This window comes from Strigops habroptila, chromosome W, assembly GCF_004027225.2.
Source record: "Strigops habroptila isolate Jane chromosome W, bStrHab1.2.pri, whole genome shotgun sequence".
In the NCBI taxonomy this organism is placed as follows: Eukaryota; Metazoa; Chordata; class Aves; order Psittaciformes; family Psittacidae; genus Strigops; species Strigops habroptila.
The window spans coordinates 15,417,221-15,439,519 of record NC_044301.2 but is presented as its reverse complement, the minus strand read 5'-3'; the positions used below and the strand labels follow the sequence as shown (position 1 = coordinate 15,439,519).

The following is a 22,299-nucleotide window of genomic DNA, read 5'->3' as shown; positions in this document are numbered from 1 at the left end:
GCTCTGCACCGCTCTCGCCCTCTCCCTTCTCCGCAGAGGGGTCCCGGACAGGGGTGAGGGTCTTCCGCCCTGCTCCTCTTCCTCCTCTCCTCCCTGGCCGCGGGAAGCCCCTCTCCATGATGCAGGCTTGCTACTCCGTTTCGGACCCCAATGCTTTAGGAGTGATGCCATATTTAAGCGAGCAGAACTACTACCGGATGGCAGGGATGTACGGCGGGATGGGCAACCCTATGAGCGTGTACCCGGGCCCCGCCGAGCAGTGCGCGGCGGGCATGGGGCGCTCCTACGGCCCCTACCAGCCCACCGCCCCCAAGGACCTGGTGAAGCCGCCCTACAGCTACATCGCCCTCATCACCATGGCCATCCAGAACGCCCCCGACAAGAAGATCACGCTCAATGGGATTTACCAGTTCATCATGGACCGCTTCCACTTCTACCACGACAACAAGCAGGGCTGGCAGAACAGCATCCGCCACAATCTCTCCCTCAACGAGTGCTTCGTCAAGGTACCCCGCGACGACAAAAAGCCGGGTAAGGGCAGCTACTGGACCCTGGACCCCGACTCCTACAACATGTTCGAAAACGGCAGCTTTCTGCGCCGCCGGAGACGCTTCAAGAAGGATGTCTCCAAAGAGAAGGAGGAGGCCCGGGAACGGCTGTTGAAGGAGCAGTCCAAGCCCTCCGGACTGCCTGGCGCCGACCTCCCGAAGGAAGCTTTCTCCTCTTTCTCCTCCTCCGTCTCGGCGCCGGCTTCCGAGAAGAAGGTGGTGATCAAGAGCGAGACGGCGTCTCCCAAGCTGCTGGTGATCACCAAGGTGGAGACGCTGAGCCCGGCCAGCGGCGGGGCGCCCCGGGACAGTCCCCACAGCGCCGATTCGCCCCCCGCCGCCGCCTCCCCCGGGGCCGCGCTGCCCGAGCACCACTCCGCTGGCACCGGGCTGCCGGGCTTCACCATGGAGAGCATCATGACCCTGAGGACTTCCCCCGCGGGGGACCTCGGCCCAGTGAGTGCCGCCCCGGGCCGGACGGGCACTGCTCTGCCGCTGGGCTACCCACCGGGGCAGCCGTCGGGGTACGGCGCAGCGTGCAGCCAGGCCGCGGACACTAGTGGGAGCTACCACTGCAGTGTGCGCGCCATGAGCCTCTACAACGGCGAGAGGCCGGGACACATGTGTGTGCCCCCCGCAGCGCTGGAGGACGGCCTGGCTGAGCACCCCCCGGGCGCCTCGTCGCCCCTCGGCCTGCCGGCGGGGCAAGAAGGGGCGCTAGGGGCCGGGCACCCCTACGGCTGCGGCGACGGCGGGGCGGCGGGAGGGGGGCAGCCCCCCGCCTCCTGGTACCTCAACTATGGGGCTGAGCTGAGCCACCTGCCCGGGCACACGTTCGACTCCCAGCAGCAGATTTTTCCCAACGTCCGGGAAACGTTCACGTCGCACCGGCTGGGGATGGAGAGCGCCTCGCTCAGCGACCACCAGGTGAGCAGCAACTCCGCCTGTCAGATCCCCTACAGATCTGCACCCTCCCTCTACCGCCACGCCGCCCTCTACTCCTACGACTGCACTAAGTAGCCGACACCTCCCGCATAGGGCCACCTGCCAAAAAGAAAAGTAAAAAAAAAAAAACCAAAAAACTGTTAATAATAATTCAAAAAAATCAGGAGATATAAGAATATACCAAAGGCTTCAGACACAGGAAAAATAAATAAAAGAATAAAAATAAAACACGACAGTTTCTCCGTGCACTCGGGGACCACAATTTGTAGATTCCAAACACAATTTCGGGCCTCCTTAAATTCCAGACAAGTAAATCCTACTTGAAAAGGGAATCTCTCTCTCAAAAAAAAAAAAAACCAAAAAAACCCCAAAAACCAAACAAAAAACCCCTGTATATATATGTCTATCTAGAAGTGGCAAAAATTATATGCTAAAGTATGGGGGGGTGAAAAAAATAAGTTATGGACCAATATCACAACGACCATTTATACGTTTTAATAGAAAAAAGTATATAAATATATATTATATATAAATATACGTCCTGGGTATTTAAGTTCTCTGTGCTGTAAAAAATGTGCGGATTTCTAATCAGGCTGATTTTTCACAGCCATTAATATAATATTTAAAGTTGAGTTCACTGGATTATTTTTGTCTCGCCCAACGATTCCTAACTTCCAAATTAATGACAAGTGATTTCTTCTTTTTCTTCTGTGTACAATTATGCAATAGTTTCATTGGGTTTAGAGCTGTTCTTTTTGCAAGAGGATGAAATAATTTATTTTTTGCTGGTGGATTAAAAAAAAAAAAGACTAAGTATCTGATACTTTTTTATTGTTATTATTTACGACATGTGATGTTTTGTATAATAGATTTCACCTTGACCATTCCTAAGGACTATTTGCTTTAACCTGCTTCAAAGTTCGTTTGTCTTATGTGGTCGTAATTGTACTTACCTTAAAATAAATCCATGCTGTTTTTTTCTGCTCCAAGTCTGGCGCTTATCTGTGTGTGGGTTTTTTCCCAGGTGGTGTTTTTTTTTTTTTTTTTTTCTCCTCCCTTTACCTTTTCTTCATGCGGAAAACGTGGCACTGGTTGTTTTTAAAACAAACAAAGTCGTTTTCCCGGAGCCTAGAGGTTGGAGAAAAGGCTTAGAGGTGGAATTTAGACAACTGCGGGGGGAAACGAATAAGGCACCGCGGGGAGGGCCGGGTCTGGGCCCCGGCTCCCTCCCTCCATCCCAAACCCTTGGCCAGCTTGAAACTTAGGGAAGAAGTTTGGGGAGAAAGGGGGGAAAAAAGGGGCCACAGGAAAGAGGATTTCTGCTTCCTTTGCTCCGTCCCTGCAGGCGCGGGCCTTGCGCGGTGCTTGGCGTGTCTCCGGCTCTTTTCTATGGCAAAAAAAAAAATAAAATCAACCAACCCCATCCTTTAAAAAAAAAAAAGGGGGGGGGGAAGAATGCTATCGCTGAACCCGGACACGCTGCGGAGTCTAAAAAGAAGGCGGAAAGTTCACTTCAGAATAATTTTACGTTTTTTAATCACTTTCCCGTCTGAAGGTTTGGCTGATTTTAACCTTCTCTTTATCTGTTTAAGCTCCTATTCGCGATGCCGGGCGCTGACACTTGTGCCTTTTCCATAAACCATTCTTAACCTGGTAAAGCAGCTTTAACCCGGTTCTGGGATGCCGGTAAAGCCTGAGGCAGGCTTCAGGAGGGCTCTTTGGGACTTCCCAAGACCGGCTCCTTTCCCGGCTGCAGAGGCTCAGCCGTCCAGCATTTCCCGGGGACACTTCCCGGCCGTGCCCCTGCCGCCCCTCGCAGCCTTGGCCGGGTTTGGGAGCGGTTACATCCGTGGTAGGCTGCTCTAATCGATGATATAAATTGGTTTTGATCGGGTAAACTTCTCACGCGCTAGAAAGCTGGCAAAAAGCACTGGAACTCTCGATTTAAATGAGAAAAGAATGTCCAAGCCTCACTTGATCTGTATATTAAGGAACATTCTTGTAAAACTCTTGCCATTTTTTCTGGCTCTCAGAGGGTGGTGTGGTGGGGGTTTTTTTCTTATTTGTTTTTAATGCAACAGAATCCAAAGTGCTATTTTAAAGAGAGAAAATACATAAAGGGTAAAAGAAAAATACGGTAGAAGGGTAAAGAAATAAATGGAGTAAAAAGACAATAAATAGCATAAAAGGGTAAATAAATACAAACAAAAACCAACCAACCAAAAAAATAAAACCAAACTGGGAAGAATTTTCCCCCCTCGTCCAGCCCCTCTTCCCTGCGGGTTTTCTCCCCGCAGGGAGCGCCGGGTGCGTGGGTGCCCACCCTCCGGGATGACTCAAGTCAGGTGGCTGCTGTGGGTTTTCTTCCTTCGAGAAATCCTGGGGTCGCCGCTGCTCCCACATATTCCCATGCTGGGTAATGGCGCTGGACCCACGGGAACCCTTTGGACACCGAGATGGGGGTGCGATGCTGGGGGCCGGGGCACCCCCGGAGGTGCTGCAACCTGCCTCTCTCCCCCCCCCGCTGCTGGACAGTTCCTGGGGGGCCGCAGCTGGAGCCGGGCTTGGGGGTCCCCTTTGCTCCCACAACCCCTTGTCGGTGGTTTTTTTCCCATCCCTGTCCCGACGGGACGCTCCTGCGTGGGGTCTGCGCTGCTCCCGGCCCCTGTTCCCCACTCCCTGCCCTGTTGCACTCCGGCTTCGGAGATGTCAGGATATCAGAATGTCAGGATGTTAAGATTTCGGGATTTTAGGTTTTAAGGTTTCCAGGAGCGTGACAGAAAAATAAAATCCCTCTATTAGGTCCTGAGGTCCTGGGGATGGGAGCTGGTAGGATCAGGCCTCCCCCCCATCAGGGCAGGGTGGGCATCCAGCCCCCCTCCCAGGGACAGGAGCTGAGCGTGCTGTCCCACCGCTGTGCCCCGTCCCGGGGGGTTCAGCCCCCCTCTGCTGAGCACAGGTGGCCCCCACCGTTCCGGGGGGAGCCCTTTGGGTGGGTTGGACTCGCAGGCTAGGCGAGAGCCAAATGCGGGACACGGGAATCTTTTTCGGAGCTGTATTTAAAAGCTGAGTTATGGAGGTGGATAATGCGATAGGAGTCTGTCGCGACAGGTGATTTCAGCCCGGACGGGGCAGAAGGGGAGGAAGGAAAGAGGAAGGCCTATGGTCCCGCACAGCCGGATCGGGCCCCGCAGGCCCTCGCAGTTGAAGGACCAGCATGATTCCCCCCAGGAGCAGATCAGGAGGGCCAAGCTCGGCCCCTGGGGGGAGCTGGCTGAAGCTGCTGCATGGCCGGTTGCACCGGGCCGGGGCCCAGCGCGGTTCCGAGCAGCGGATGAGGATGGTGGATAAGGTTTTATTTAATAATAATAATAATAATTATTATTTCTTGTGGCGCTGCCGTTAACGTACGGATTCGCAAACCTGTCCGAAAAGCCCAGACAGGTCCGGGTTTCAGGAGGGGAAGGGCCGGCGCTTTTCCAGCTCGTTCCCGCCGGGAAGGTCCCTGAGCAGCTGTCCCCGCAGCCCGGCCAAGGGAGCGTTTCCCCGGGGCTGCAGGACCCGGGTAAAGAACAGCCCCTTTAGGCCCCCCCACAGGCCTCTGAACAATCCAGCACGGAGCTGTCTGGTGCCTCCCGGGCAATCCCCCCGAGATCTCCACAACGCGCCGTGGGAAGGAGCCGGCCAGGAGGTTTTTGCGGAAGGCCGCTAACTCTTGTGTCACTTTGGAGGGGACTTTGCAGAAAATCCACACCAGGCGCTGAAGGGCCGGGAGAGGAAGAAATACACCCCCGAGCCCGGGCCGATATCGGACGGTTTTGCAACTGTATACAGCGCCGTGCGCGGCGAGGTGTGGGCAGCTCCCGCCGGTCGTGTCTGAGGGAGCCCGGGCCGGGATGCAGCAGGAGTGGGGAGCACTGATTTACACTCCCGCTACCCCGGGGCGGAGATACGGCAAGGATTGGGAAGCATTGATTTGCGCCCTGTTCCCCCCGAGGGGCCAGGATGCAGCAGGAGTGACGAGCACTGAGTTGTGCCCGCTCCCCCCGGGGGCCCCGAGGGGAAGCTCTCCTCGCTGGTACTTTAAAAGAGACTTGTCAGCTGGAGAGGAGGGGAAACACGTCCAGGGGAAGAGCGACGGTAACACACCCCCCTACACACATCTCCCCGCCGCGCCGGTTGCTTCCCCGCCGCTGTCGGAGCCGCTCGGAGGGCTGTTCCCGGGCGGGTAACGCACTGGTGCCACCGGCTGGAGAGGGACAACAGGCAGCAGATGGGCTGGGAAGAAGGAGTAGAGAGAAAAGCCACATCCCCGCCTCCAAGGATTTCCTACCGCAAAGAGGGGAAAACAAGGAGGAAGCAAGAATTTTACTGGGGGAGGGAGCTCGGGGAGGGAGCTCAGGGAGGGAGCGGGAGCCCGTGTACCTGTTTCCTGCCGTACACGCGAGTATTTATTGTTTTAATAATCCGTGCTTGGAGTGTCCCAAGGAGCAGGGGACTCCCCGAGGTGGGGGTTGGGGGGGAAGCGACCCTCGGCCTCGGAAGGCTGCCCTGAGGATGCGTTAGAGCAGCCGGGCCGTGCCCCATCCCGCCCCGGCGAGGATGCTTTCCGAGAGTGCTGATCCTCAGTGTCGAAACAAGGGAAGCCCGACCCCAACCCTTCTTCTGTCTCCTTTTTTTATTTATTTGGGGGTTTATTGCGTTTATGACACGCCGGATGGGTCCCGCAGTTCCCGGGCCCGGCGGGTGTGTGCACCGAGGGGGAGGGATGCGGCATTACTGGCAAGGGAGGTGTCGGAGAGGCGGGTTTCCCCTCTGCGTGGGGCCAGCCAGTGAGCGGGGAGACCCCCTTCCCCCGAGAAGTCCCCTCCCCCGAGAAGTCCCCTCCCTTTTCACCCTGGCTGTATTTCCCAGGCTCGCACGGCTCTGGCAGCCTCTGGGACTCTTCGGCGGCTCCGCAGCCGCCGCGATGTTGTTTTACCCCGGGGGTGAAACCCCTTCGCCCGATGGTTTGCTGGGGGAACGGCGGGACGGGAGCAGAAGTGGGCGAGAAACCCCACGGATGAAGGGGGGCTTGCAGAGGGGAGCATCGCCAGGACCGGGAGGTGCTGGGGGACACCTCGGAGCTTTTACCTTTTCCCCTGCCAGGTTAAAGTCCCACCACGGTGGTGGGAGCTGCACTGATGGGCTATTTCTCTCTGGAGGAGAAAGGGATCCTCCTCTTCCCTGCCCCAGAGAAATGATGCTTCACGGAACAGGGTCTCCCCTGGGGTCTAACGATGGTCCAAGCCGCGGGGGCTGGAGAAACAGCAGACACCTCCAACTGCATCGGAATCCCTCGGGGCCTCGGATTAAAGCTGTTAAATCAGTAAATAATAATAATAATAATAAAAATCCAACAACAGAAAACACAGGCCCAAACCTGGACGTTTATACAGAAAAAGAACATCACAAATTCCTAATGTAAGCACTGGCCAGCTGTGTGCACTTGTAAAGTTGATAAAATCCCCCTCCTTGTTATAAACAGGAAAGCACATAATATAAAGCAACAGGACTGCATTCACAAATACTGGCTCTCCTTCCCGGTCCTGCCAAAATCCCCCGTTATGAAGCTTGCTGCAGCCCACGGGGGGCTCCCCCAGCGCAGCCCCGAGACTCCCACCCACCCGGGGCCGGGTCCACACCCAGGGAGGTGCTGGCTCTGGCCGGGGAGCCTCACACACCTGAGGCCCCCTTCCTCGGGGCTCCAGAGAGTCCCTTTTGCTTTCTACTCGTCCATCCCTCCCTCAATCTATGCCTTCCTGCCTGCCTACCTGCATTCCTGTATTCCTTCGTGTATTCCTTCCTTCCTGCTTTCCTGCCTGCCTGCCTACCTACCTGGCTACTTTCCTGCCTGACTACTTTCCTTCCTGCCTGCCTGCCTTCACCCCTTCCTGTATTGCTTCCTTCCTGTATTCCTTCCTTCCTGCCTTCCGGTATTCCTTCCTGCCTAACTTCCTGCCTGCCTGCCTTCCGGTATTCCTTCCTTCCTTCCTTCCTGCCTGCCTACATTTCTTCCTGCCTGCCTTCCTGCCTAACTTCCTTCCTGCCTGTCTTTCTGCCTTCTTCCCTTCCTGTATTCCTTCTTTCCTGCCTTCATCCCTTCCTGTATTCCTTCCTTCCTGCCTTCATCACTTCATGTACGCCTTCCCTCCTGTATTCCTGCCTGCATTCCTTCCTACCTGACTGCCTGTATTCCTTCCTTCCTTCCTGCCTGCCTGTATTCCAGTATTCCTTCCTTCCTGCCTGCCTGCACTCCTGAATTCCTGCCTGCCTGCCTGCCTCTGTTCCTGCCTTCTTTCCTGAATTCCCTCCTGCCTGGCTGGATGCCTACCTGCCTACATTCCTTCCTTCCTGCCTGCCTGCCTCCCTTCCATCCTTCCTCCCATCCTCTATTCCTTCCTTCGTCTGGTATTCCTTCCTTCCTTCCATGCTGTATTCCTTCTGTCCTGTATTCTTTCCGTCCTGTATTCCATACTTCTTTCCTGCCTTCCTGCCTGCCTTATTCCTTCCTTCCTGCCTGCCTGCCATCTTGCCTTCCTGCCTGCCTGTATTCCTTCCTTCCTTTCTTCTTTCCTGCCTTCCTTCCTTCCTGCCTGCCTTCCTGCCTTCTTGCCTGCCTTCTTGCCTGCCTGCCTGCCCGTATTCCTTCCTTCCTTCTTTCATGCCTCCCTGCCTGCCTGCATTCCTCCCTTCCTGCCTGCCTGCCTGCCAGTATTCCTTACTTCTTTCCTGCCTGCCTGCCTGTATTCCTACCTGCCTTCCTGTTTTCCTGCCTTCCTGCCTTCTTTCCTGCCTTCCTTTCTGCCTTCCTGCCTGCCTGTATTCCTTCCTGCCTGCCTGCTTTCCATCCTTCCTCCCATTCTCTATTCCTTCCTTCGTCCGGTATTCCTTCCTTCCTTCCATCCTGTATTCCTTCTGTCCTATATTCCTTCCATCCTCTATTCCTTCCTTCTTTCCTGCCTTCCTGCCTACCTTATTCCTTCCTTCCTCCCTTCCTGCCTTCCTTCCTGCCTGATTGCCTGCCTGTATTCCTTCCTTCCTTCCTTCTTTCCTGCCTGCCTTTCTTCCTTCATTCCTGCTGGCCTGCATGCCAATATTCCTTCCTTCTTTCCTGCCTGCCTATATTCCTTCCTTCCTTCCTTCCTTCCTGCCTGCCTGCCTGCCTGCCTTTCTTCCTTAATTCCTGCTTGCCTACATGCCAGTATTCCTTCCTTCCTTCCTGCCTGCCTGCCTGCCTTTCTTCCTTAATTCCTGCTTGCCTACATGCCAGTATTCCTTCCTTCTTTCCTGCCTTCCTTCCTGCCTGCCTGCCTATATTCCTTCCTTCTTTCCTGCCTTCCTGCCTGCCTTATTCCTTCCTGCCTGCCTGCCTTCTTGCCTGCCTCCCTGTATTCCTTCCTTCCTTCCTGCCTGTGTGTCTGCCTGCCTTCCTTCCTTCCTTCCTTCCTTCCTTCCTTCCTTCCTTCTTTCCTTCTTTCCTTCCTTCCTGCCTTCCTTCCTGCCTTGCTGAATTACTTCCTGCCTTCCTGCCTGCCTTCCTGCCTTCCTTACATGCTTCCTTCTGTTCTGTATTCCTTCCTTCCGTCCTGTATTCCTTCCATCCTGTATTCCTTCCATCCTGTATTCCTTCCTTCTTTCCCACTTTCCTTCTTCCTGCCTGCCTGCCTGTATTCCTTCCTTCTTTCCTTCCTTCATTCCTGCCTGCCTGCCTTCCTTCCTTCCTTCCTGCCTGCCAGTATTCCTTCCTTCTTTCCTTCCTTCTTTCCTGCCTTCCCTCCTTCTTTCCTGTCTTCCTTCCTTCTTTCCTGCCTGCCTGCCTTTCTTCCTGCCTGCCTGCCTATATTCCTTCCTTCCTTTCTTCCTTCCTGCCTGCCTGCCTTCCTTCCTTCCCTCCTTCCTTCCTTCTGTCCTGTATTCCTTCCATACTGTATTCCTTCCATCCTGTATTCCTTCCTTTTTTCCCGCTTTCCTTCTTCCTGCCTGCCTGCCTGTATTCCTTCCTTCTTTCCTGCCTTCCTGCCTGTCTGTATTCCTTCCTTGCTTCCTGCCTGCCTGTATTCCTTGCTTCCTTCTTTACTGCCTGCCTGCCTGCCAGTATTCCTTCCTTCCTTCCTTCTTTCCTGCCTGCCTGCCTTCCTTCCTGCCTGCCTTTCTGCCTGTATTCCTTCCTGCCTGCCTGCCAGTATTCCTTCCTTCTTTCCTTCCTTCTTTCCTGCCTTCCTTCCTGCCTGCCTTCCTACCTGTATTCCTTCCTGCCTGCCTGCCTGCCTTCTTGCCTGCCTGACTGTATTCCTTACTACCTTTCTTCCTTCCTGCCTGCTTTCCTTCCATCCTTCCTTCTGTCCCGTATTCCTTCCTTCCTTCTGCCCTGTATTCCTTCCTTCCTTCCATCCTGTATTCCTTCAGTCCTGTATTCCTTCCTTCTTTCCTGCTTTCCTTCTTCCTGCCTGCCTGCCTGTATTCCTTTCTTCTTGCCTGCCTGCCTGTATTCCTTCCTATCTTCCTGCCTTCCTGTATTCCTTCCTTCTTTCCTGCCTTCCTGCCTTCCTTCCTGCCTTCCTTCCTTCCTTCCTGCCTTCCTACCTGCCTTCCTTCCTGCCTTCCTGCCTGCCTTCCTGCCTTCCTGCCTTTCTGTATTCCTTTCTTGCTTCCTACCTGCCTGTATTCCTTCCTTCCTTCCTTCTTTCCTGCCTGCCTGCCTTCCTTCATTCCTGCTTTCCTGCATGCCAATATTCCTTCCTTCTTTCCAGCCTGCCTGCCTGCCTACCTATATTCCTTCCTTCCTTCCTTCCTTCCTTCCTGCCTGCCTGCCTGCCTGCCTGCCTTTCTTCTTTAATTCCTGCTTGCCTGCATGCCAGTATTCCTTCCTTCCTTTCTGCCTTTCTGCCTTCCTTTCTGCCTTCCTGCCTTCCTTTCTGCCTGCCTGCCTTCCTGCCTGCTCTCCTGCCTTACTGTATTCCTGCCTTCTTTCCTGCCTTCCTGCCTGCCTGGCTGGATGCCTGCCTGCCTATATTCCTTCCTGCCTGGCTGCCTGCTTGCCTTCTTCCCTGCCTGCCTGTATGCCTTCCTTCCTTCCTTCCTTCCTGCTTGCGTGCCTGCCTGCCTGCCTTTCTTCCATCCTTCCTCCCGTCCTGTATTCCTTCCTTCCATGCGATATTCCTTCCTTCCTTCTGTCGTGTATACCTTCCATCCTGTATTCCTTCCTTCTTTCCTGCCTGCCTGCCTGTATTCCTTCCTTCCTTTCTTCCTTCCTGCCTGCATTCCTTCCTTCCTTTCTTCCTTCCTGCCTGCCTGCCTGTCTGCCTTCCTTCCTTCCCTCTGTCCTGTATTCCTTCCTTCTGTCCTATATTCCTTCCTTCCTTCCTTCCTGTATTCCTTCCTTCTTTCCTGCCTGCCTTCTTTTTCTTATTTTAATTTTTTTGTTGTTGTTGTTGTTGTTTTTCTCTCCCGTTCCTCTCCGATCTCCTGCAGTGTATATGCTGCTCTGCTGTGTGTGCTTACAGTGTCAAAGGGTGGACGTGATATTTCAAACATCAGATTAGTGCGTTTATATATTGGGTGCCCGGAATTTTTTCCAAATAAACACAGCTTGATTCGACTTGGGTGGGCAGACTTACCAACAGACTAATTCTATAAACAAATGAAGGAATAACCCCGAGACCATTGGCTGGTACCAGTGGGACACGTGGAGAGAGGTTGGAGTTTTGTAGCAATGAAATTTTAATTAATGTGGGTGGGCTGAGAACTCAAACGACTGTTTATCAGAGACAATTTATTTTCCAGTGCTAAGTCAACATATAATAGCAAAATTACAACAATTATTTAACTTTTTCTTTTTTTATTTCTCCCTCTTTTTTTTTTTTTTTTTTTTTTTTAAGAGCTATGAAGCAGGGACAGAAGCAGAACGAGCTCCTTCAGGCAGGGGTGGGATCCGAGCTCGCACAAATAGCTCCCCGGTGGACTCGTCCCAGGTTCCTGCCCTGACCCATCCCTTCGCCTGGCTCCACGGTGGAAGACCTGGGGCTGGGAGCCCGCCGGCGATGAACCACCTCTACGGCAGCCCCCTCCCCTCCATGGCTAGCCCTCCCGTGCTGTACCTCCCAGCCGCCCTGGACTTCGCCCCCAGCGGTGCCATCTCCCAGCAGGACCCCCCGCAGAAGCCCCCCTACAGCTACATCGCCCTCATCGCCATGGCCATTAAAGAAGCTCCGGAGCAGAAAGTGACCCTCAGCGGCATCTACCAGTTCATCATGGACCGCTTCCCCTTCTACCACGACAACAAGCAGGGCTGGCAGAACAGCATCCGCCACAACCTCTCCCTCAACGACTGCTTCGTCAAGGTGCCGCGGGAGAAGGGCCAGCCTGGCAAGGGCAGCTACTGGACGCTGGACCCGCGGTGCCTCGACATGTTCGAGAACGGCAACTACCGCCGGAGAAAGAGGAAGCCCAAAGTCCCGTGGCCGCGGGAGCCGAAGGGCAGCGGGCACCCGGGGCCGCCCGCCCGCCTCGACGAGCCCAAGAGGGCCGAGGGCAGCGCGGCGACGGCCTCGGGCGACGAGGTGGTGCCGGGGCCAGGCGGGAGGGAAGCTGCTCCTCCCGGGGGTCTCCCCCCCTGCGGCGGTACCTCGGCCCCCGCCGCCCCCCGGCCGCCCGCCGCAGCCGTCCCACCGGCCAAGAGCGGCCCTTGGGGCCGCAGCTTCAGCATCGAGAGCATACTGGCCCGGGGGCTGAGGCAGCCGCCCCCTGGGGCAGCCCCCAGGGCGGCCCGGGAGAGCCCCGTCGGTAGCCCTGTCGGTTCCCTGGTCGCTAGCGGCGGCTGCAGCCCGGCCTGTAGCGCCTCTCTCACGCTCGACTCCCAGGTGCACGGGAGGCTTTACCACATCGGCATCCCCTTCCTCTCCTGCTTCCCTCTCCACTTCTCCGAGGCGGTGTTTAATTTGCAGTAGTTGCCCCTATAATTAACCAACACCCCACCCCCATCGCTGCTCTGGGGGGGGGGCGATGGGAGGGAGAGACCAGACTCAGTCCTTGCCAGGCAGGTAAAGACCAAAAGCACCCCTAAAAAGCGTTGTTAAAGGTGACTCAGGATTTCAGGGCATTTTCAAGACATGTATTGCTGTGGAGCTCTCTTTAGCAATTTCCTCCTGCCCCCCCGCCAGATCGACTTTTAAAGGTAAACCAGTTTTCTTTTCCTGCAGTGGTGGAGGGGCAGAGGAGGCAGCGGGGGGGGGCCCATGCTGGCCCCCAGCCCTGCTGGGTTGGCTCTGCACCTTTAGACTTTGCATCCCTCAGGTTTCTCAGGCCTGGTTTCTGCCAAGCCCTTTGGGTCTCCAGTTTTCTTCTTCTTCTTCTTTTTATTTTATTATTATTATTTTTTAATTTCAAAAACCAAACCTGCCCCTTCCATCCCTGGGGAAGGAGGCTGAATTGTGTTTTGCTATTAATACCCATGGGTGCCTGCACATAACAATTCCTAATACTGCTCTACTGGCCCAGTCCTCTGAGCAGGTAAAAGGCAGGTAACCAGGCCTGAAACAAGGGCAGACCAAACAATCCAGGCTCGTTCTGCACAATCCTGCTCGCTTTGACTCAGCACTGTATATATAGCATTAACACGAGTTGGTTTCCTGCCTAGCACTTGTGCTTCTCGAGTATTGCGACAGTATTTCTGTCTCACTGATGTGGCCAGAGAGAGGGAGACCGACGAGTGAACATGTTGTGAATGTGGAGATGTGGCCAGTTTCCACGTCTTGCTGGGATCAGTTGCTTCTGACAAAAAAGACTGAAGCAGGGTTGTGGAGGATGGTCTTGGCATTTTGAAGTAACTGTGTTAACAACCTGGACAAAAGACATCAGCTATGTTTCCAAAGTTTTCTTTTTTCTTAGAAAAGGAAGAATCCAGACACAATACAAGCCATCATGAATTTTTATCATCCCCCCCCCCGAAGCTTTTTGTATATTAGTGGACAAATGCCCTTTTGGAAAAAAAAAAATAAATCTATATTCTCAATTTTCATTATGAAACCAAACCTATATCCAATAAAAGTATTTTGTTCAGGACTGTGGCTGATGTGTTGTAAAACACCCCTTGGCTCATGTGGCCAGAGGGCAAACGAGCGGGGCCTGCTGCTGGATGCAGCAGTGAGCTCTGGTGCAAATATCCTGGCGATGACATGATGGACCACACTGACAGGAGAGGTAAAAGGTGGGAGAGGCTAAAAATAGGGCCCTGGGAAATCACACATTCCTTGTGACCAAGATAATGTTCCCAAAATGATTCTGTTTCTCCTTCTTTCTTCTTCCTCTCTCTCACCCTGTCTCACTAGCAAAGCCTGTCAAATTAGCACCTGGACTACTGGAAATCTGGTTTCTCAGTTAAGTTGTGATTCAACTTTGACATCAAACTGCCTTGACATTTGGACCAGGAGCTCAGGGGAGCTCATTTCAACTCAAGGCAAAGAGTTCTCATCTGGGGAAGTACAGAAAATCTCCCAAAGGTGGGAACTGATGCTGAGCTTCCCAAAAGAAGGATGCTCACAGGTGGATCCTTAGATAGGCAGAGCTACAGATTCTCACTGTGGAAAAAAAGAAAATAAAAAAGGAGATGGGGGCTTTTTATATAGATTTTTAAGCTAGACTTTATTTAAATAAAATCCCTTATATGCTTCCTATTTCTGACAATTCCTGTTTGAATATCTATTGAGTCCATTCTTTAAAGCTATGGCATGGAATGAAAAAAACCCCAACTAACTTGTAAAGGGGAAAAAGCCATGTGTGTTCCCACCGTACAAGGCTGGGCAAGTGCTGAGAGGGTTAGTGCTCTCTGCATGAAATCCTCAGTCCCTACAGTGCCACTCCTGTGTGTAACCAGATAGGTATTATAGCCAATTAAAGAAGTGGCCACCTTGCGAGGAGGTTTCTGTTCAAGGCTGGGGGCTGACATCACCGGTCTTTTCGGAGTCTGTGTGGCAACATCACTCCTGGGAAGCTGCAGGGGTAGGGAAAAGATCCAGCTTAGCTCATGAGGGTGAGCGCTTGCTTCTGCGTGCAGAGTATGAGGACAGCCCCACACAAAGAAAAATCCCCCCCCAAGCATTTTTAACCTATGTCTTCAGGCTCCTCTCCTTCCCTTTGCCTTCTCCTAGGTTCCTTCCCTTCCCTTCTCCTTTCCCTTCTCCTAGGTTTTTCCCCTCCTAACTTGGCACCACAGATGTAACCCCCCAGTTTTCGTATTGCTCAGCTCCTGTTCCAGCTCCCAAAGTACCTTTTTGGACCTGCAAACAGGGGTTTTATTCCTTTCCTACTCATACGGGTGTACCCCCTCCACCTCAGGGCCCTTTCTGTACAAGGGCAGTTTTTAGTGGCAAGTCCTGTTAAAAAAATAACCCCAAAATCTGAAGCAGTAATTCTCACATTAGGATTGCGGTCTGATATGTACACCATATATATTTTTATAATTTTTTTTTGAGATTCAACTTTTTCTATGCAAAGGGGATTTATTTTTTTGCGAAGGTCTGCTCATGGTTACATTTGATTTTATTTCTGTTTTGTAGTAGTGGCTTGGGACCAAGTACAGCTGCAGTGTTTAAAAGTCACACTGAGCTTAATTTTGGTTTCACTTGAGAGAGTAAAATTAGTAAAAAAGTGACACTAACTCGAATGAACTCAGAACCGAGCGAATAGTTATGAGCGGCAATTTGGAATTAATTGGGATCAGGCCATAGATGTAACTTGGAGGAGATGAATACCAAGAAAAAGGGTCTTATTGCCAACAGGCAGAATGACTCACCACACATGGCTTTTCCATGTCATCTGTTTATATAGAGAAGAAGTAATGGTACAATAAAAACAACAGTGCTTTGGTGAGGAGAAATAAATGTGCATGTCAGTACCGCAGTACCTGCCACTTGGATGTAATGGAGCATCTTTTAATCCTCTATACATCCTGTGAATTTTGGTGCTGGGCAGTACAGGACAGACAAATATAAAGGACCTGAGGGGAACTGAAAATTTGGCATATTAAAATAATACAGGAATTTAATTTTTCATAAATGAGGCTTCCAGTCTTTAAATATGCTCAGTGTGTGTTCTCTTAAAGTTGGTTCTATAGCATATATAAAAAATAATAAAGTATTTACACGTGAGCAGAAGCCATGTTCAAGACTTGTCACTCAAAGTACATGGCTGTCCATATCTGATTTCAAGGTCACATAACTCTAAGGGACTTTGTAACTGCTTCTACTTTCCTCCTTTTAATGGTTAAATTCTCTTTCCATCCTTTACCAAGGAAGACATGTAATGGAGAGAGCATCCCTTTTCATACCAAAACCCACTGGCTAATTGCTCCTAAGGCTGTTGTGAAGAGCAGCCAATTCCTGAAATGAGAAGGGGAGAGGGATCTGCTTCATTACTTGATTCATAGCCCCACACACCCAGAAAACAGATCTCCTGGGAAACAGCATTTTGGATATTAAACAGATCACATATTTGATTTTCAGTGAATGACCAAGAAGACAAGATCACAGAATTAGAGAAGTTACAGATGGAAAAGGTCTATGAGGTTATGCAATCCATCAGTCTGGACATTGCATAATTGCTCTCCACAGTATATTTTTAGTGCTTTATCCAGACAAATCATTAAGTGCTTTAAAATGGGCCAGATTCCTCAAATGCAATACATGCTAAGTCACAGCTGATTTCACATAGGCTCGTAGCTTGCAGTGTCTAATAAGACACCAGAAGAGTTTTGTGTGGTCAAGGAGAACAGAAATAAACATGGGTCTGATTCGTTATTCTTCCTAGGAATCTTTCCTAAATTGGCTGAATTAGGTCTCTTAAATCTCATTTTTGGATTATATGGAATAATACATTATTACTTATTTAGATTCACTTAGTCCAAAGTAAAACATTGTTAATGTTCATGCAAACGCAATTTGTTTTAAGCTCGCTTCAAAGCCGGTTCAGTAAAGTGTAAAGAATGTTTATTTAAAATATAGTTGCTAAATTTAACATGAGCTTGGTTAGCCTAAATCTTAGTGACATTTTTAGAGAGCACATTGCGAATCAGGAGTGCATGGAGAAATAAACTTTCCAACATTTTTTGAAATTGAGTAAGAATTTGCAAGTTATTTCTTGCATGGGCAATTTCTGTGAATTGGAAAGCATTATGAATAATGCAAATTTCCCACTAAACAGACAGTTGAGAACACAATGCTAATAATTTTCATTGTAATTTCATTTTAAATAATGCTCCCTCAAGGAGGAAACAATAGCTGTCAGCTACTGTTATAGAAATTATGCAGAGCATCAACATGTTTCAATATTTACTTGAGCTCTTTACAAAGCACCAGAAAGTACAATGGAGCTGCGCTTGGCTACAAGCCATGTTCAAACCCCTGCAAAGGAAATCTTACATTTGAATTAGGTCCTGTGCCTCTTCTTAGGAATTATGGTACTGGATTTTACACGCACGTCTCACACATTGGTTGCCAAAGTCCTCTGGCCAGATCCTTGGCTGGGTTAAATGCCAGCCTGCCTGCAAGTTGGGAATTTAGACAGAAGGCAGATGATTTGAAGTTTTTCCTTTTCACCTTCCTTAGCTTACCCAGGTAAAAGAGGCACATCTGGGCCACCTTTCTGTTAAGTGATGTTGCCTCAGAGAAACAAGCAAACCCGTGATGGGAAGATGAGCAGACTTGCAATGGTAAGCAGTTAAATGCTCTTTTATTGGGTCAGTATCAGAGGGCTGGAGCCTGGAAATCATGCTCAGTTTTCATCATCTCCGTCCGTCCTTCCCATCCTCTGGTTGGTGTGAGTGTAATACCTGTTTCTGCTCCTACGGTGGGAGAATTACAGCTGTACCGCTCCTGGGATTACAAGACAAAAGGGATGTGGCCAAGTGTCCCCCAGTGTCGCCAAAGATACCTATGAACTTTGGTGGGATTGGGATCAGCTCCTCACCAAGCAGACAGGTGAAATAAGGGGGCATGGAAGAAAATGCTGAGTGTGGTTTGGTTTTCTTTTCCTCCAAAGACAGGGCTCCACTGCTTCCACTGGTTTTAGGCAGCTTCAAGCATCTACGTCCTGATCTGAAGCGCTATGACTCAGCTTCACTTCACCTGTAGATTCTTCCTTCCCAGCCACCTCAGCTCTCCCTTGGCTCTCCAGATGAAGGTTTGCAAATACACTGGCCCAACATATTAATTCCTGAATCTACAGTGAGGTGGACTCTAATTCTTCACTACCTATCTTCAATTGCTTATTAAGGTGCTTTTTTAATTAGAAAAACAATATGTAATAATAGTTGTTAAAATAATTGTGTTTCTGTTTTTACATCTGTAAAGATTAAGTTAAACAGTATGAAGCCCATTAAATTATTTCATGTTATGCTGCCATAAATTTCCTCCATTCCCACTGCTACTATTATTCCAGAGTAAACTCTGAGATCAAGCTGCTGCTACAGAGAGCTATTTATAGGAGCTCATTCATCAATAAAAACTTCAAAAGAAATCTGTTACTCTTCTATTGGGAAGCCAAAGAAAACTAACATAAAGACAACCCGTTAAGAAACAAAGCTAAGGAGACCACAAGACATTTAGTTAAGGAAAATCCTGATTTCTATCAAATACCATGCAAGGAGGGGGAAAAAAAAAAAAGATCATTGGCAACATGAATCCTTTTAAGTTATTTCAGTCTCATTGGATGGTTAAAATAAACTGCCCGTACCAGCACCAGTCCTTACAGAAAAGATCAGGTCTCTTTTCTAGAAGGACTGTTTGGAGCCACATCAGATCTCAAGACATTTCATTTATATCATAGCAATTAACCATAATCTGAGATAAGAACAGTCCAATAACTAATGAATAATACAAAACTACTACTACCACCACTAGTACTGATAAGGGAAATAACAAGGGGAGAGAATATAAAACTAAAAAGGGAAGGGGGGGGGAAAACCCCATAAACACAAGTGATGCACAATACAATTGCTCACCACCTGCCGACCGATACCCAGTCTGACCCGAGCAGCGATCTGGGTCTTCCGGGTAACTCCCCCCAGTTTATATACTGGGCATGATGTGCTGTGGTATGGAATACCCCTTGGCTAGTTTGGGTCGAGTATTGTGTCTCTGCTTCCTTCCAGCTTCCCGTGCCCCTCCTCACTGGCAGAGCATGAGAGACTGAAAAGTCCTTGATTGGGGTGAGCATTACTTAGCAACAACTAAAACATCGGTTTGTTATCAGTGTTGTTCTCAGACTAAAGTTGAAAACAGAGCACTACGCCAACTATTGGGAAGGAGAAAAATAACTGTTGCAGCTGAACCCAGGACAGTATCCACCCCTTATTCCATACCATTTAAGTCATGCTCAGGTACCACATTTTTCAATATACCATCACTTTTTGTTTCTTTATATATACACACACAAGCACACACAGAGACAGATATCATTCCATGGTTCATAGACCATCCCTACAAAGTTTGCTGAGTTCATTCAGTCCATGATGTAAGGCTCCATCTGTTGTAACAGTCTTTCAGGGCAGGAGACACGGTGTGTAGTGTTGGATTATTCCCTGCTGATGACACCACTGAACTCATCTGGTCACTGCTGAGCTCGTCTGGTTTCATCAAAGTTCATTCTATGTTGGGGTGATGATCGGAGGGAAGTCAGGGTCAGTCGATGGTGACCTGAGGACAGTTCTGGGAGACTCCTGCTGCTGCAGCCAACTTTTCCCACAACTTTATTCTCTGCTGATGATCATGACAGGACACATCTTCTTTTCGAAGCCCAGAATGGCAGAGATGGGCATCTAGCTGATGGGCTATAGAAGTGTTATATAGCAGGCAACAGCATACAATTGAGTTCATTGGCTGTTTTCCCCCAAAACTATATCCCCTTGAGGCATGCACTGGATTTCCCCATCTTCCCGCATTACCCACCAAGTATATCCAGGTCCCGGAGCAAAAGCAACCCCACGAGTGGGTTTGCCTTTACCTGAAGCAGGAATAACCCAGACTGTCTTCCCCAACAAATTCTTTATGTGCACCACAGGAACTTTATCCCCCTCTACAGGACGTAATAGTTCTGAATGGGCTGGGCCAGCCCTGTTGGCAGATCCCCTACTGTTGACCAACCAGGTGGCTTTTGGTAAATGTGTATCCCAGTGTTTGAAAGTCCCACCACTCATTGCTCTCAGTGTAGTTTTTAACAGCCCATTGTACCGTTCGATTTTCCCAGAGGCTGGTGCATGGTAGGGGATATGATATACCCACTCAATGCCATGCTCTTTGGCCCAAGTGTCTATAAGGTTATTCCGGAAATGAGTCCCATTGTCTGACTCACTTTTTTCTGGGGTGCCGTGTCGCCACAAGACTTGTTTCTCAAGGCCCAGGATAGTGTTCCGGGCAGTGGCGTGGGGCACAGCGTATGTTTCCAGCCAGCCGGTAGTTGCTTCCACCATGGTCAGCACATGGCGCTTGCCTTGGTGTGTTGGTGGGAGCGTGATACAGTCAATCTGCCAGGCCTCCCCATACTTGTACTTCAGCCATCGTCCTCCATACCAGAGAGGCTTTAATCGTTTGGCTTGCTTAATTGCAGCACATGTTTCACATTCGTGAATAACCTGGGCAATAGTGTCCCTTGTTAAGTCCACCCCTTGATCACGAGCCCATCTATATGTTGCATCTCTGCCTTGATGGCCTGAGGTGTCATGGGCCCACTGGGTGTGGGATAATTACTGAATATGATTTAGAAATTAAACTTATATTTAAAAATGTAGCATTGCTCACACATAAAGGAAAAATGGACTTTCAGGGTAAGATGCAGCTGCACGTGGTATGCCAGGAATTCACTCCACAGCGGTTCCCGTGGCAACATTGCTTGACGGAGGATGGAGCAGAGTGGAAATTCTGTGGCCAAACTCTGTCCCAACACCAGCAGAGATGGGAACTAGGGGGTACTTAAAACTGATAAGCTGCATACTTGCTGCCCTGAGCCAACGGTCTGTCATCTTTTGACAAAATGCTGTCCTTTGTGTGAACTTTGCTTCATTATAATGCATTTTAATACGAAAACACATCTCCACCTCCAATGCTACCTGCCTCCAAAGTGAGACCACCCCTCTTTGAGCATGCTCTTTGAATTTTTTGTGGCATATATCTTTAAAAGCGAAGCGAGGAAAGTTTACACCAATAACAATAAAGGTATGTATGACTAGAGTCACTCAAGCTCCACCTTGAAAGTGAAAAATAGTATAAAAATGACCCAAAAAGTGGGGGGCTTTAGGGAAGACATCATCGTGGATGAGCCGAGGAAGACCCCATCAGCTGACTACTCTCGACTCCTGGGACCGGTCGACGGGCTGGACCTTTCTCCCCCCCCATAGGGACGCCTTTGGGTAAGACTTGCACTGTATCCAGTGCTTCCCTGGGAAAATTAGGAATCTCTATATAGAGTTACTTTTTACTTTTATACTTTAAAGCCAGGCTGTATTATTCATAACTTTGTCGTGCGGTTGTATACCTTATTATTTGCATGTGCTTTTGCAGACGGTGTATTTATCACCGGCAATCCACAAGAACCTGTATCTGTTGCTTTAATAAACTGCACTGTTTAAGTAGCTAATCGTAAATCTCTCATTGAACGCGACCAGCTCCCTCAGTGTGGCCATGCTAGTTCGTGAGCACGATTAGACTGAAGGTGCAGTGCACTATTAGTGCATCCGGAATCGTGATTATTCAATATATTGAATGCGACCGGACTGATAGTGGCAAATTGGGCATCACTCAGAATCTAAGCCTAGCCGCACCCAGCCCCTCTAATATCTGAGGACCAGCTGGAAGGCAAGGGGGTTTATTTTCTGCCAAATTATTTTACCCTTTTCACGCAACACTGGGCTAAAAATAATTCACCCTTATGTTGCCAATCTAAATTCGAGCCACTTCAATCTTAGCAGCTTTATCCACTTGCTGGGTGTTCTGGTGTTCCTCAGTGGCCTGACTTTTGGGTACAAGAGCATCTACGTGGTGTACCTTCGCCACCAGGTTCCGCACCCAGGCAGCGATATCTTGTCACAGTGCAGCAGCCCAGATGGGTTTACTTCTGCATTGCCAGTTGCTCTGTTTCCATTGCTGCAACCACCCCCACAGGGCATTTGCCACCATCCATGAGTCAGCATAAAGTACTGGCCATGTTTCTCGTTCAGCAATGTCCAAGGCCAGCTGGATGGCTTTCACCTCTGCAAATTGACTCAATTCACCCTCTCCTTCAGCAGTTTCTGCAACTTGATGCAGGGGACTCCACACAGCTGCCTTCCATCTCTGATGCTTTCCCACAATAGGTCAGGACCCATCAGTAAACAAGGCATATTGCTTTTCACTCTCTGACAGTTCATTATATGGTGGGGCCTCTTCAGCACGCATCACCTCCTCTTCTGGTGACATCCCAAAATCTTTGCCCTCTGGCCAGTCCATGATGACTTCTAGAATTCCTGGACGACTGGGATTTCCTATTCGAGCTTGTTGTGTAATTAGTGCGGCCCACTTACTCCATGTAGCATCAGTTGCATGATGTGTAGAGGAGACCTTGCCTTGGAACATCCAGCCCAGCACAGGCAACCGGGGTGCCAGGAGGAGCTGTGCTTCAGTTCCAATCACTTCTGAAGCAGCTCGAACCCCTTCATAGGCTGCCAGTATCTCTTTTTCAGTGGGAGTATAGCTGGCCTCGGTTCCTCTGTATCCCTGACTCCAAAAGCCGAGGGGTCGAC

General features: G+C 50.3%; 2 protein-coding genes across 2 annotated transcripts; both read left to right on the top strand.

Moving 5' to 3' along the window:
• The first annotated feature begins 116 nt into the window (after positions 1-116).
• Positions 117-1,568, top strand: LOC115619101 (forkhead box protein C2-like). Its single transcript, XM_030511142.1, has one exon. The coding sequence runs from the start codon at positions 117-119 to the stop codon at positions 1,566-1,568; it is 1,452 nt and encodes a 483-aa protein (XP_030367002.1).
• Positions 1,569-11,575: 10,007 nt separating this feature from the next.
• On the top strand, positions 11,576-12,481 carry LOC115619102 (forkhead box protein L1-like). Its single transcript, XM_030511143.1, has one exon. The coding sequence runs from the start codon at positions 11,576-11,578 to the stop codon at positions 12,479-12,481; it is 906 nt and encodes a 301-aa protein (XP_030367003.1).
• Positions 12,482-22,299: the final 9,818 nt, after the last annotated feature.

Excerpts from the sequence above, each read along its gene's own strand:
- LOC115619101 (XM_030511142.1), top strand. The coding sequence starts at position 117 with ATGATGCAGGCTTGCTACTCCGTTTCGGACCCCAATGCTTTAGGAGTG.
- LOC115619102 (XM_030511143.1), top strand. The coding sequence starts at position 11,576 with ATGAACCACCTCTACGGCAGCCCCCTCCCCTCCATGGCTAGCCCTCCC.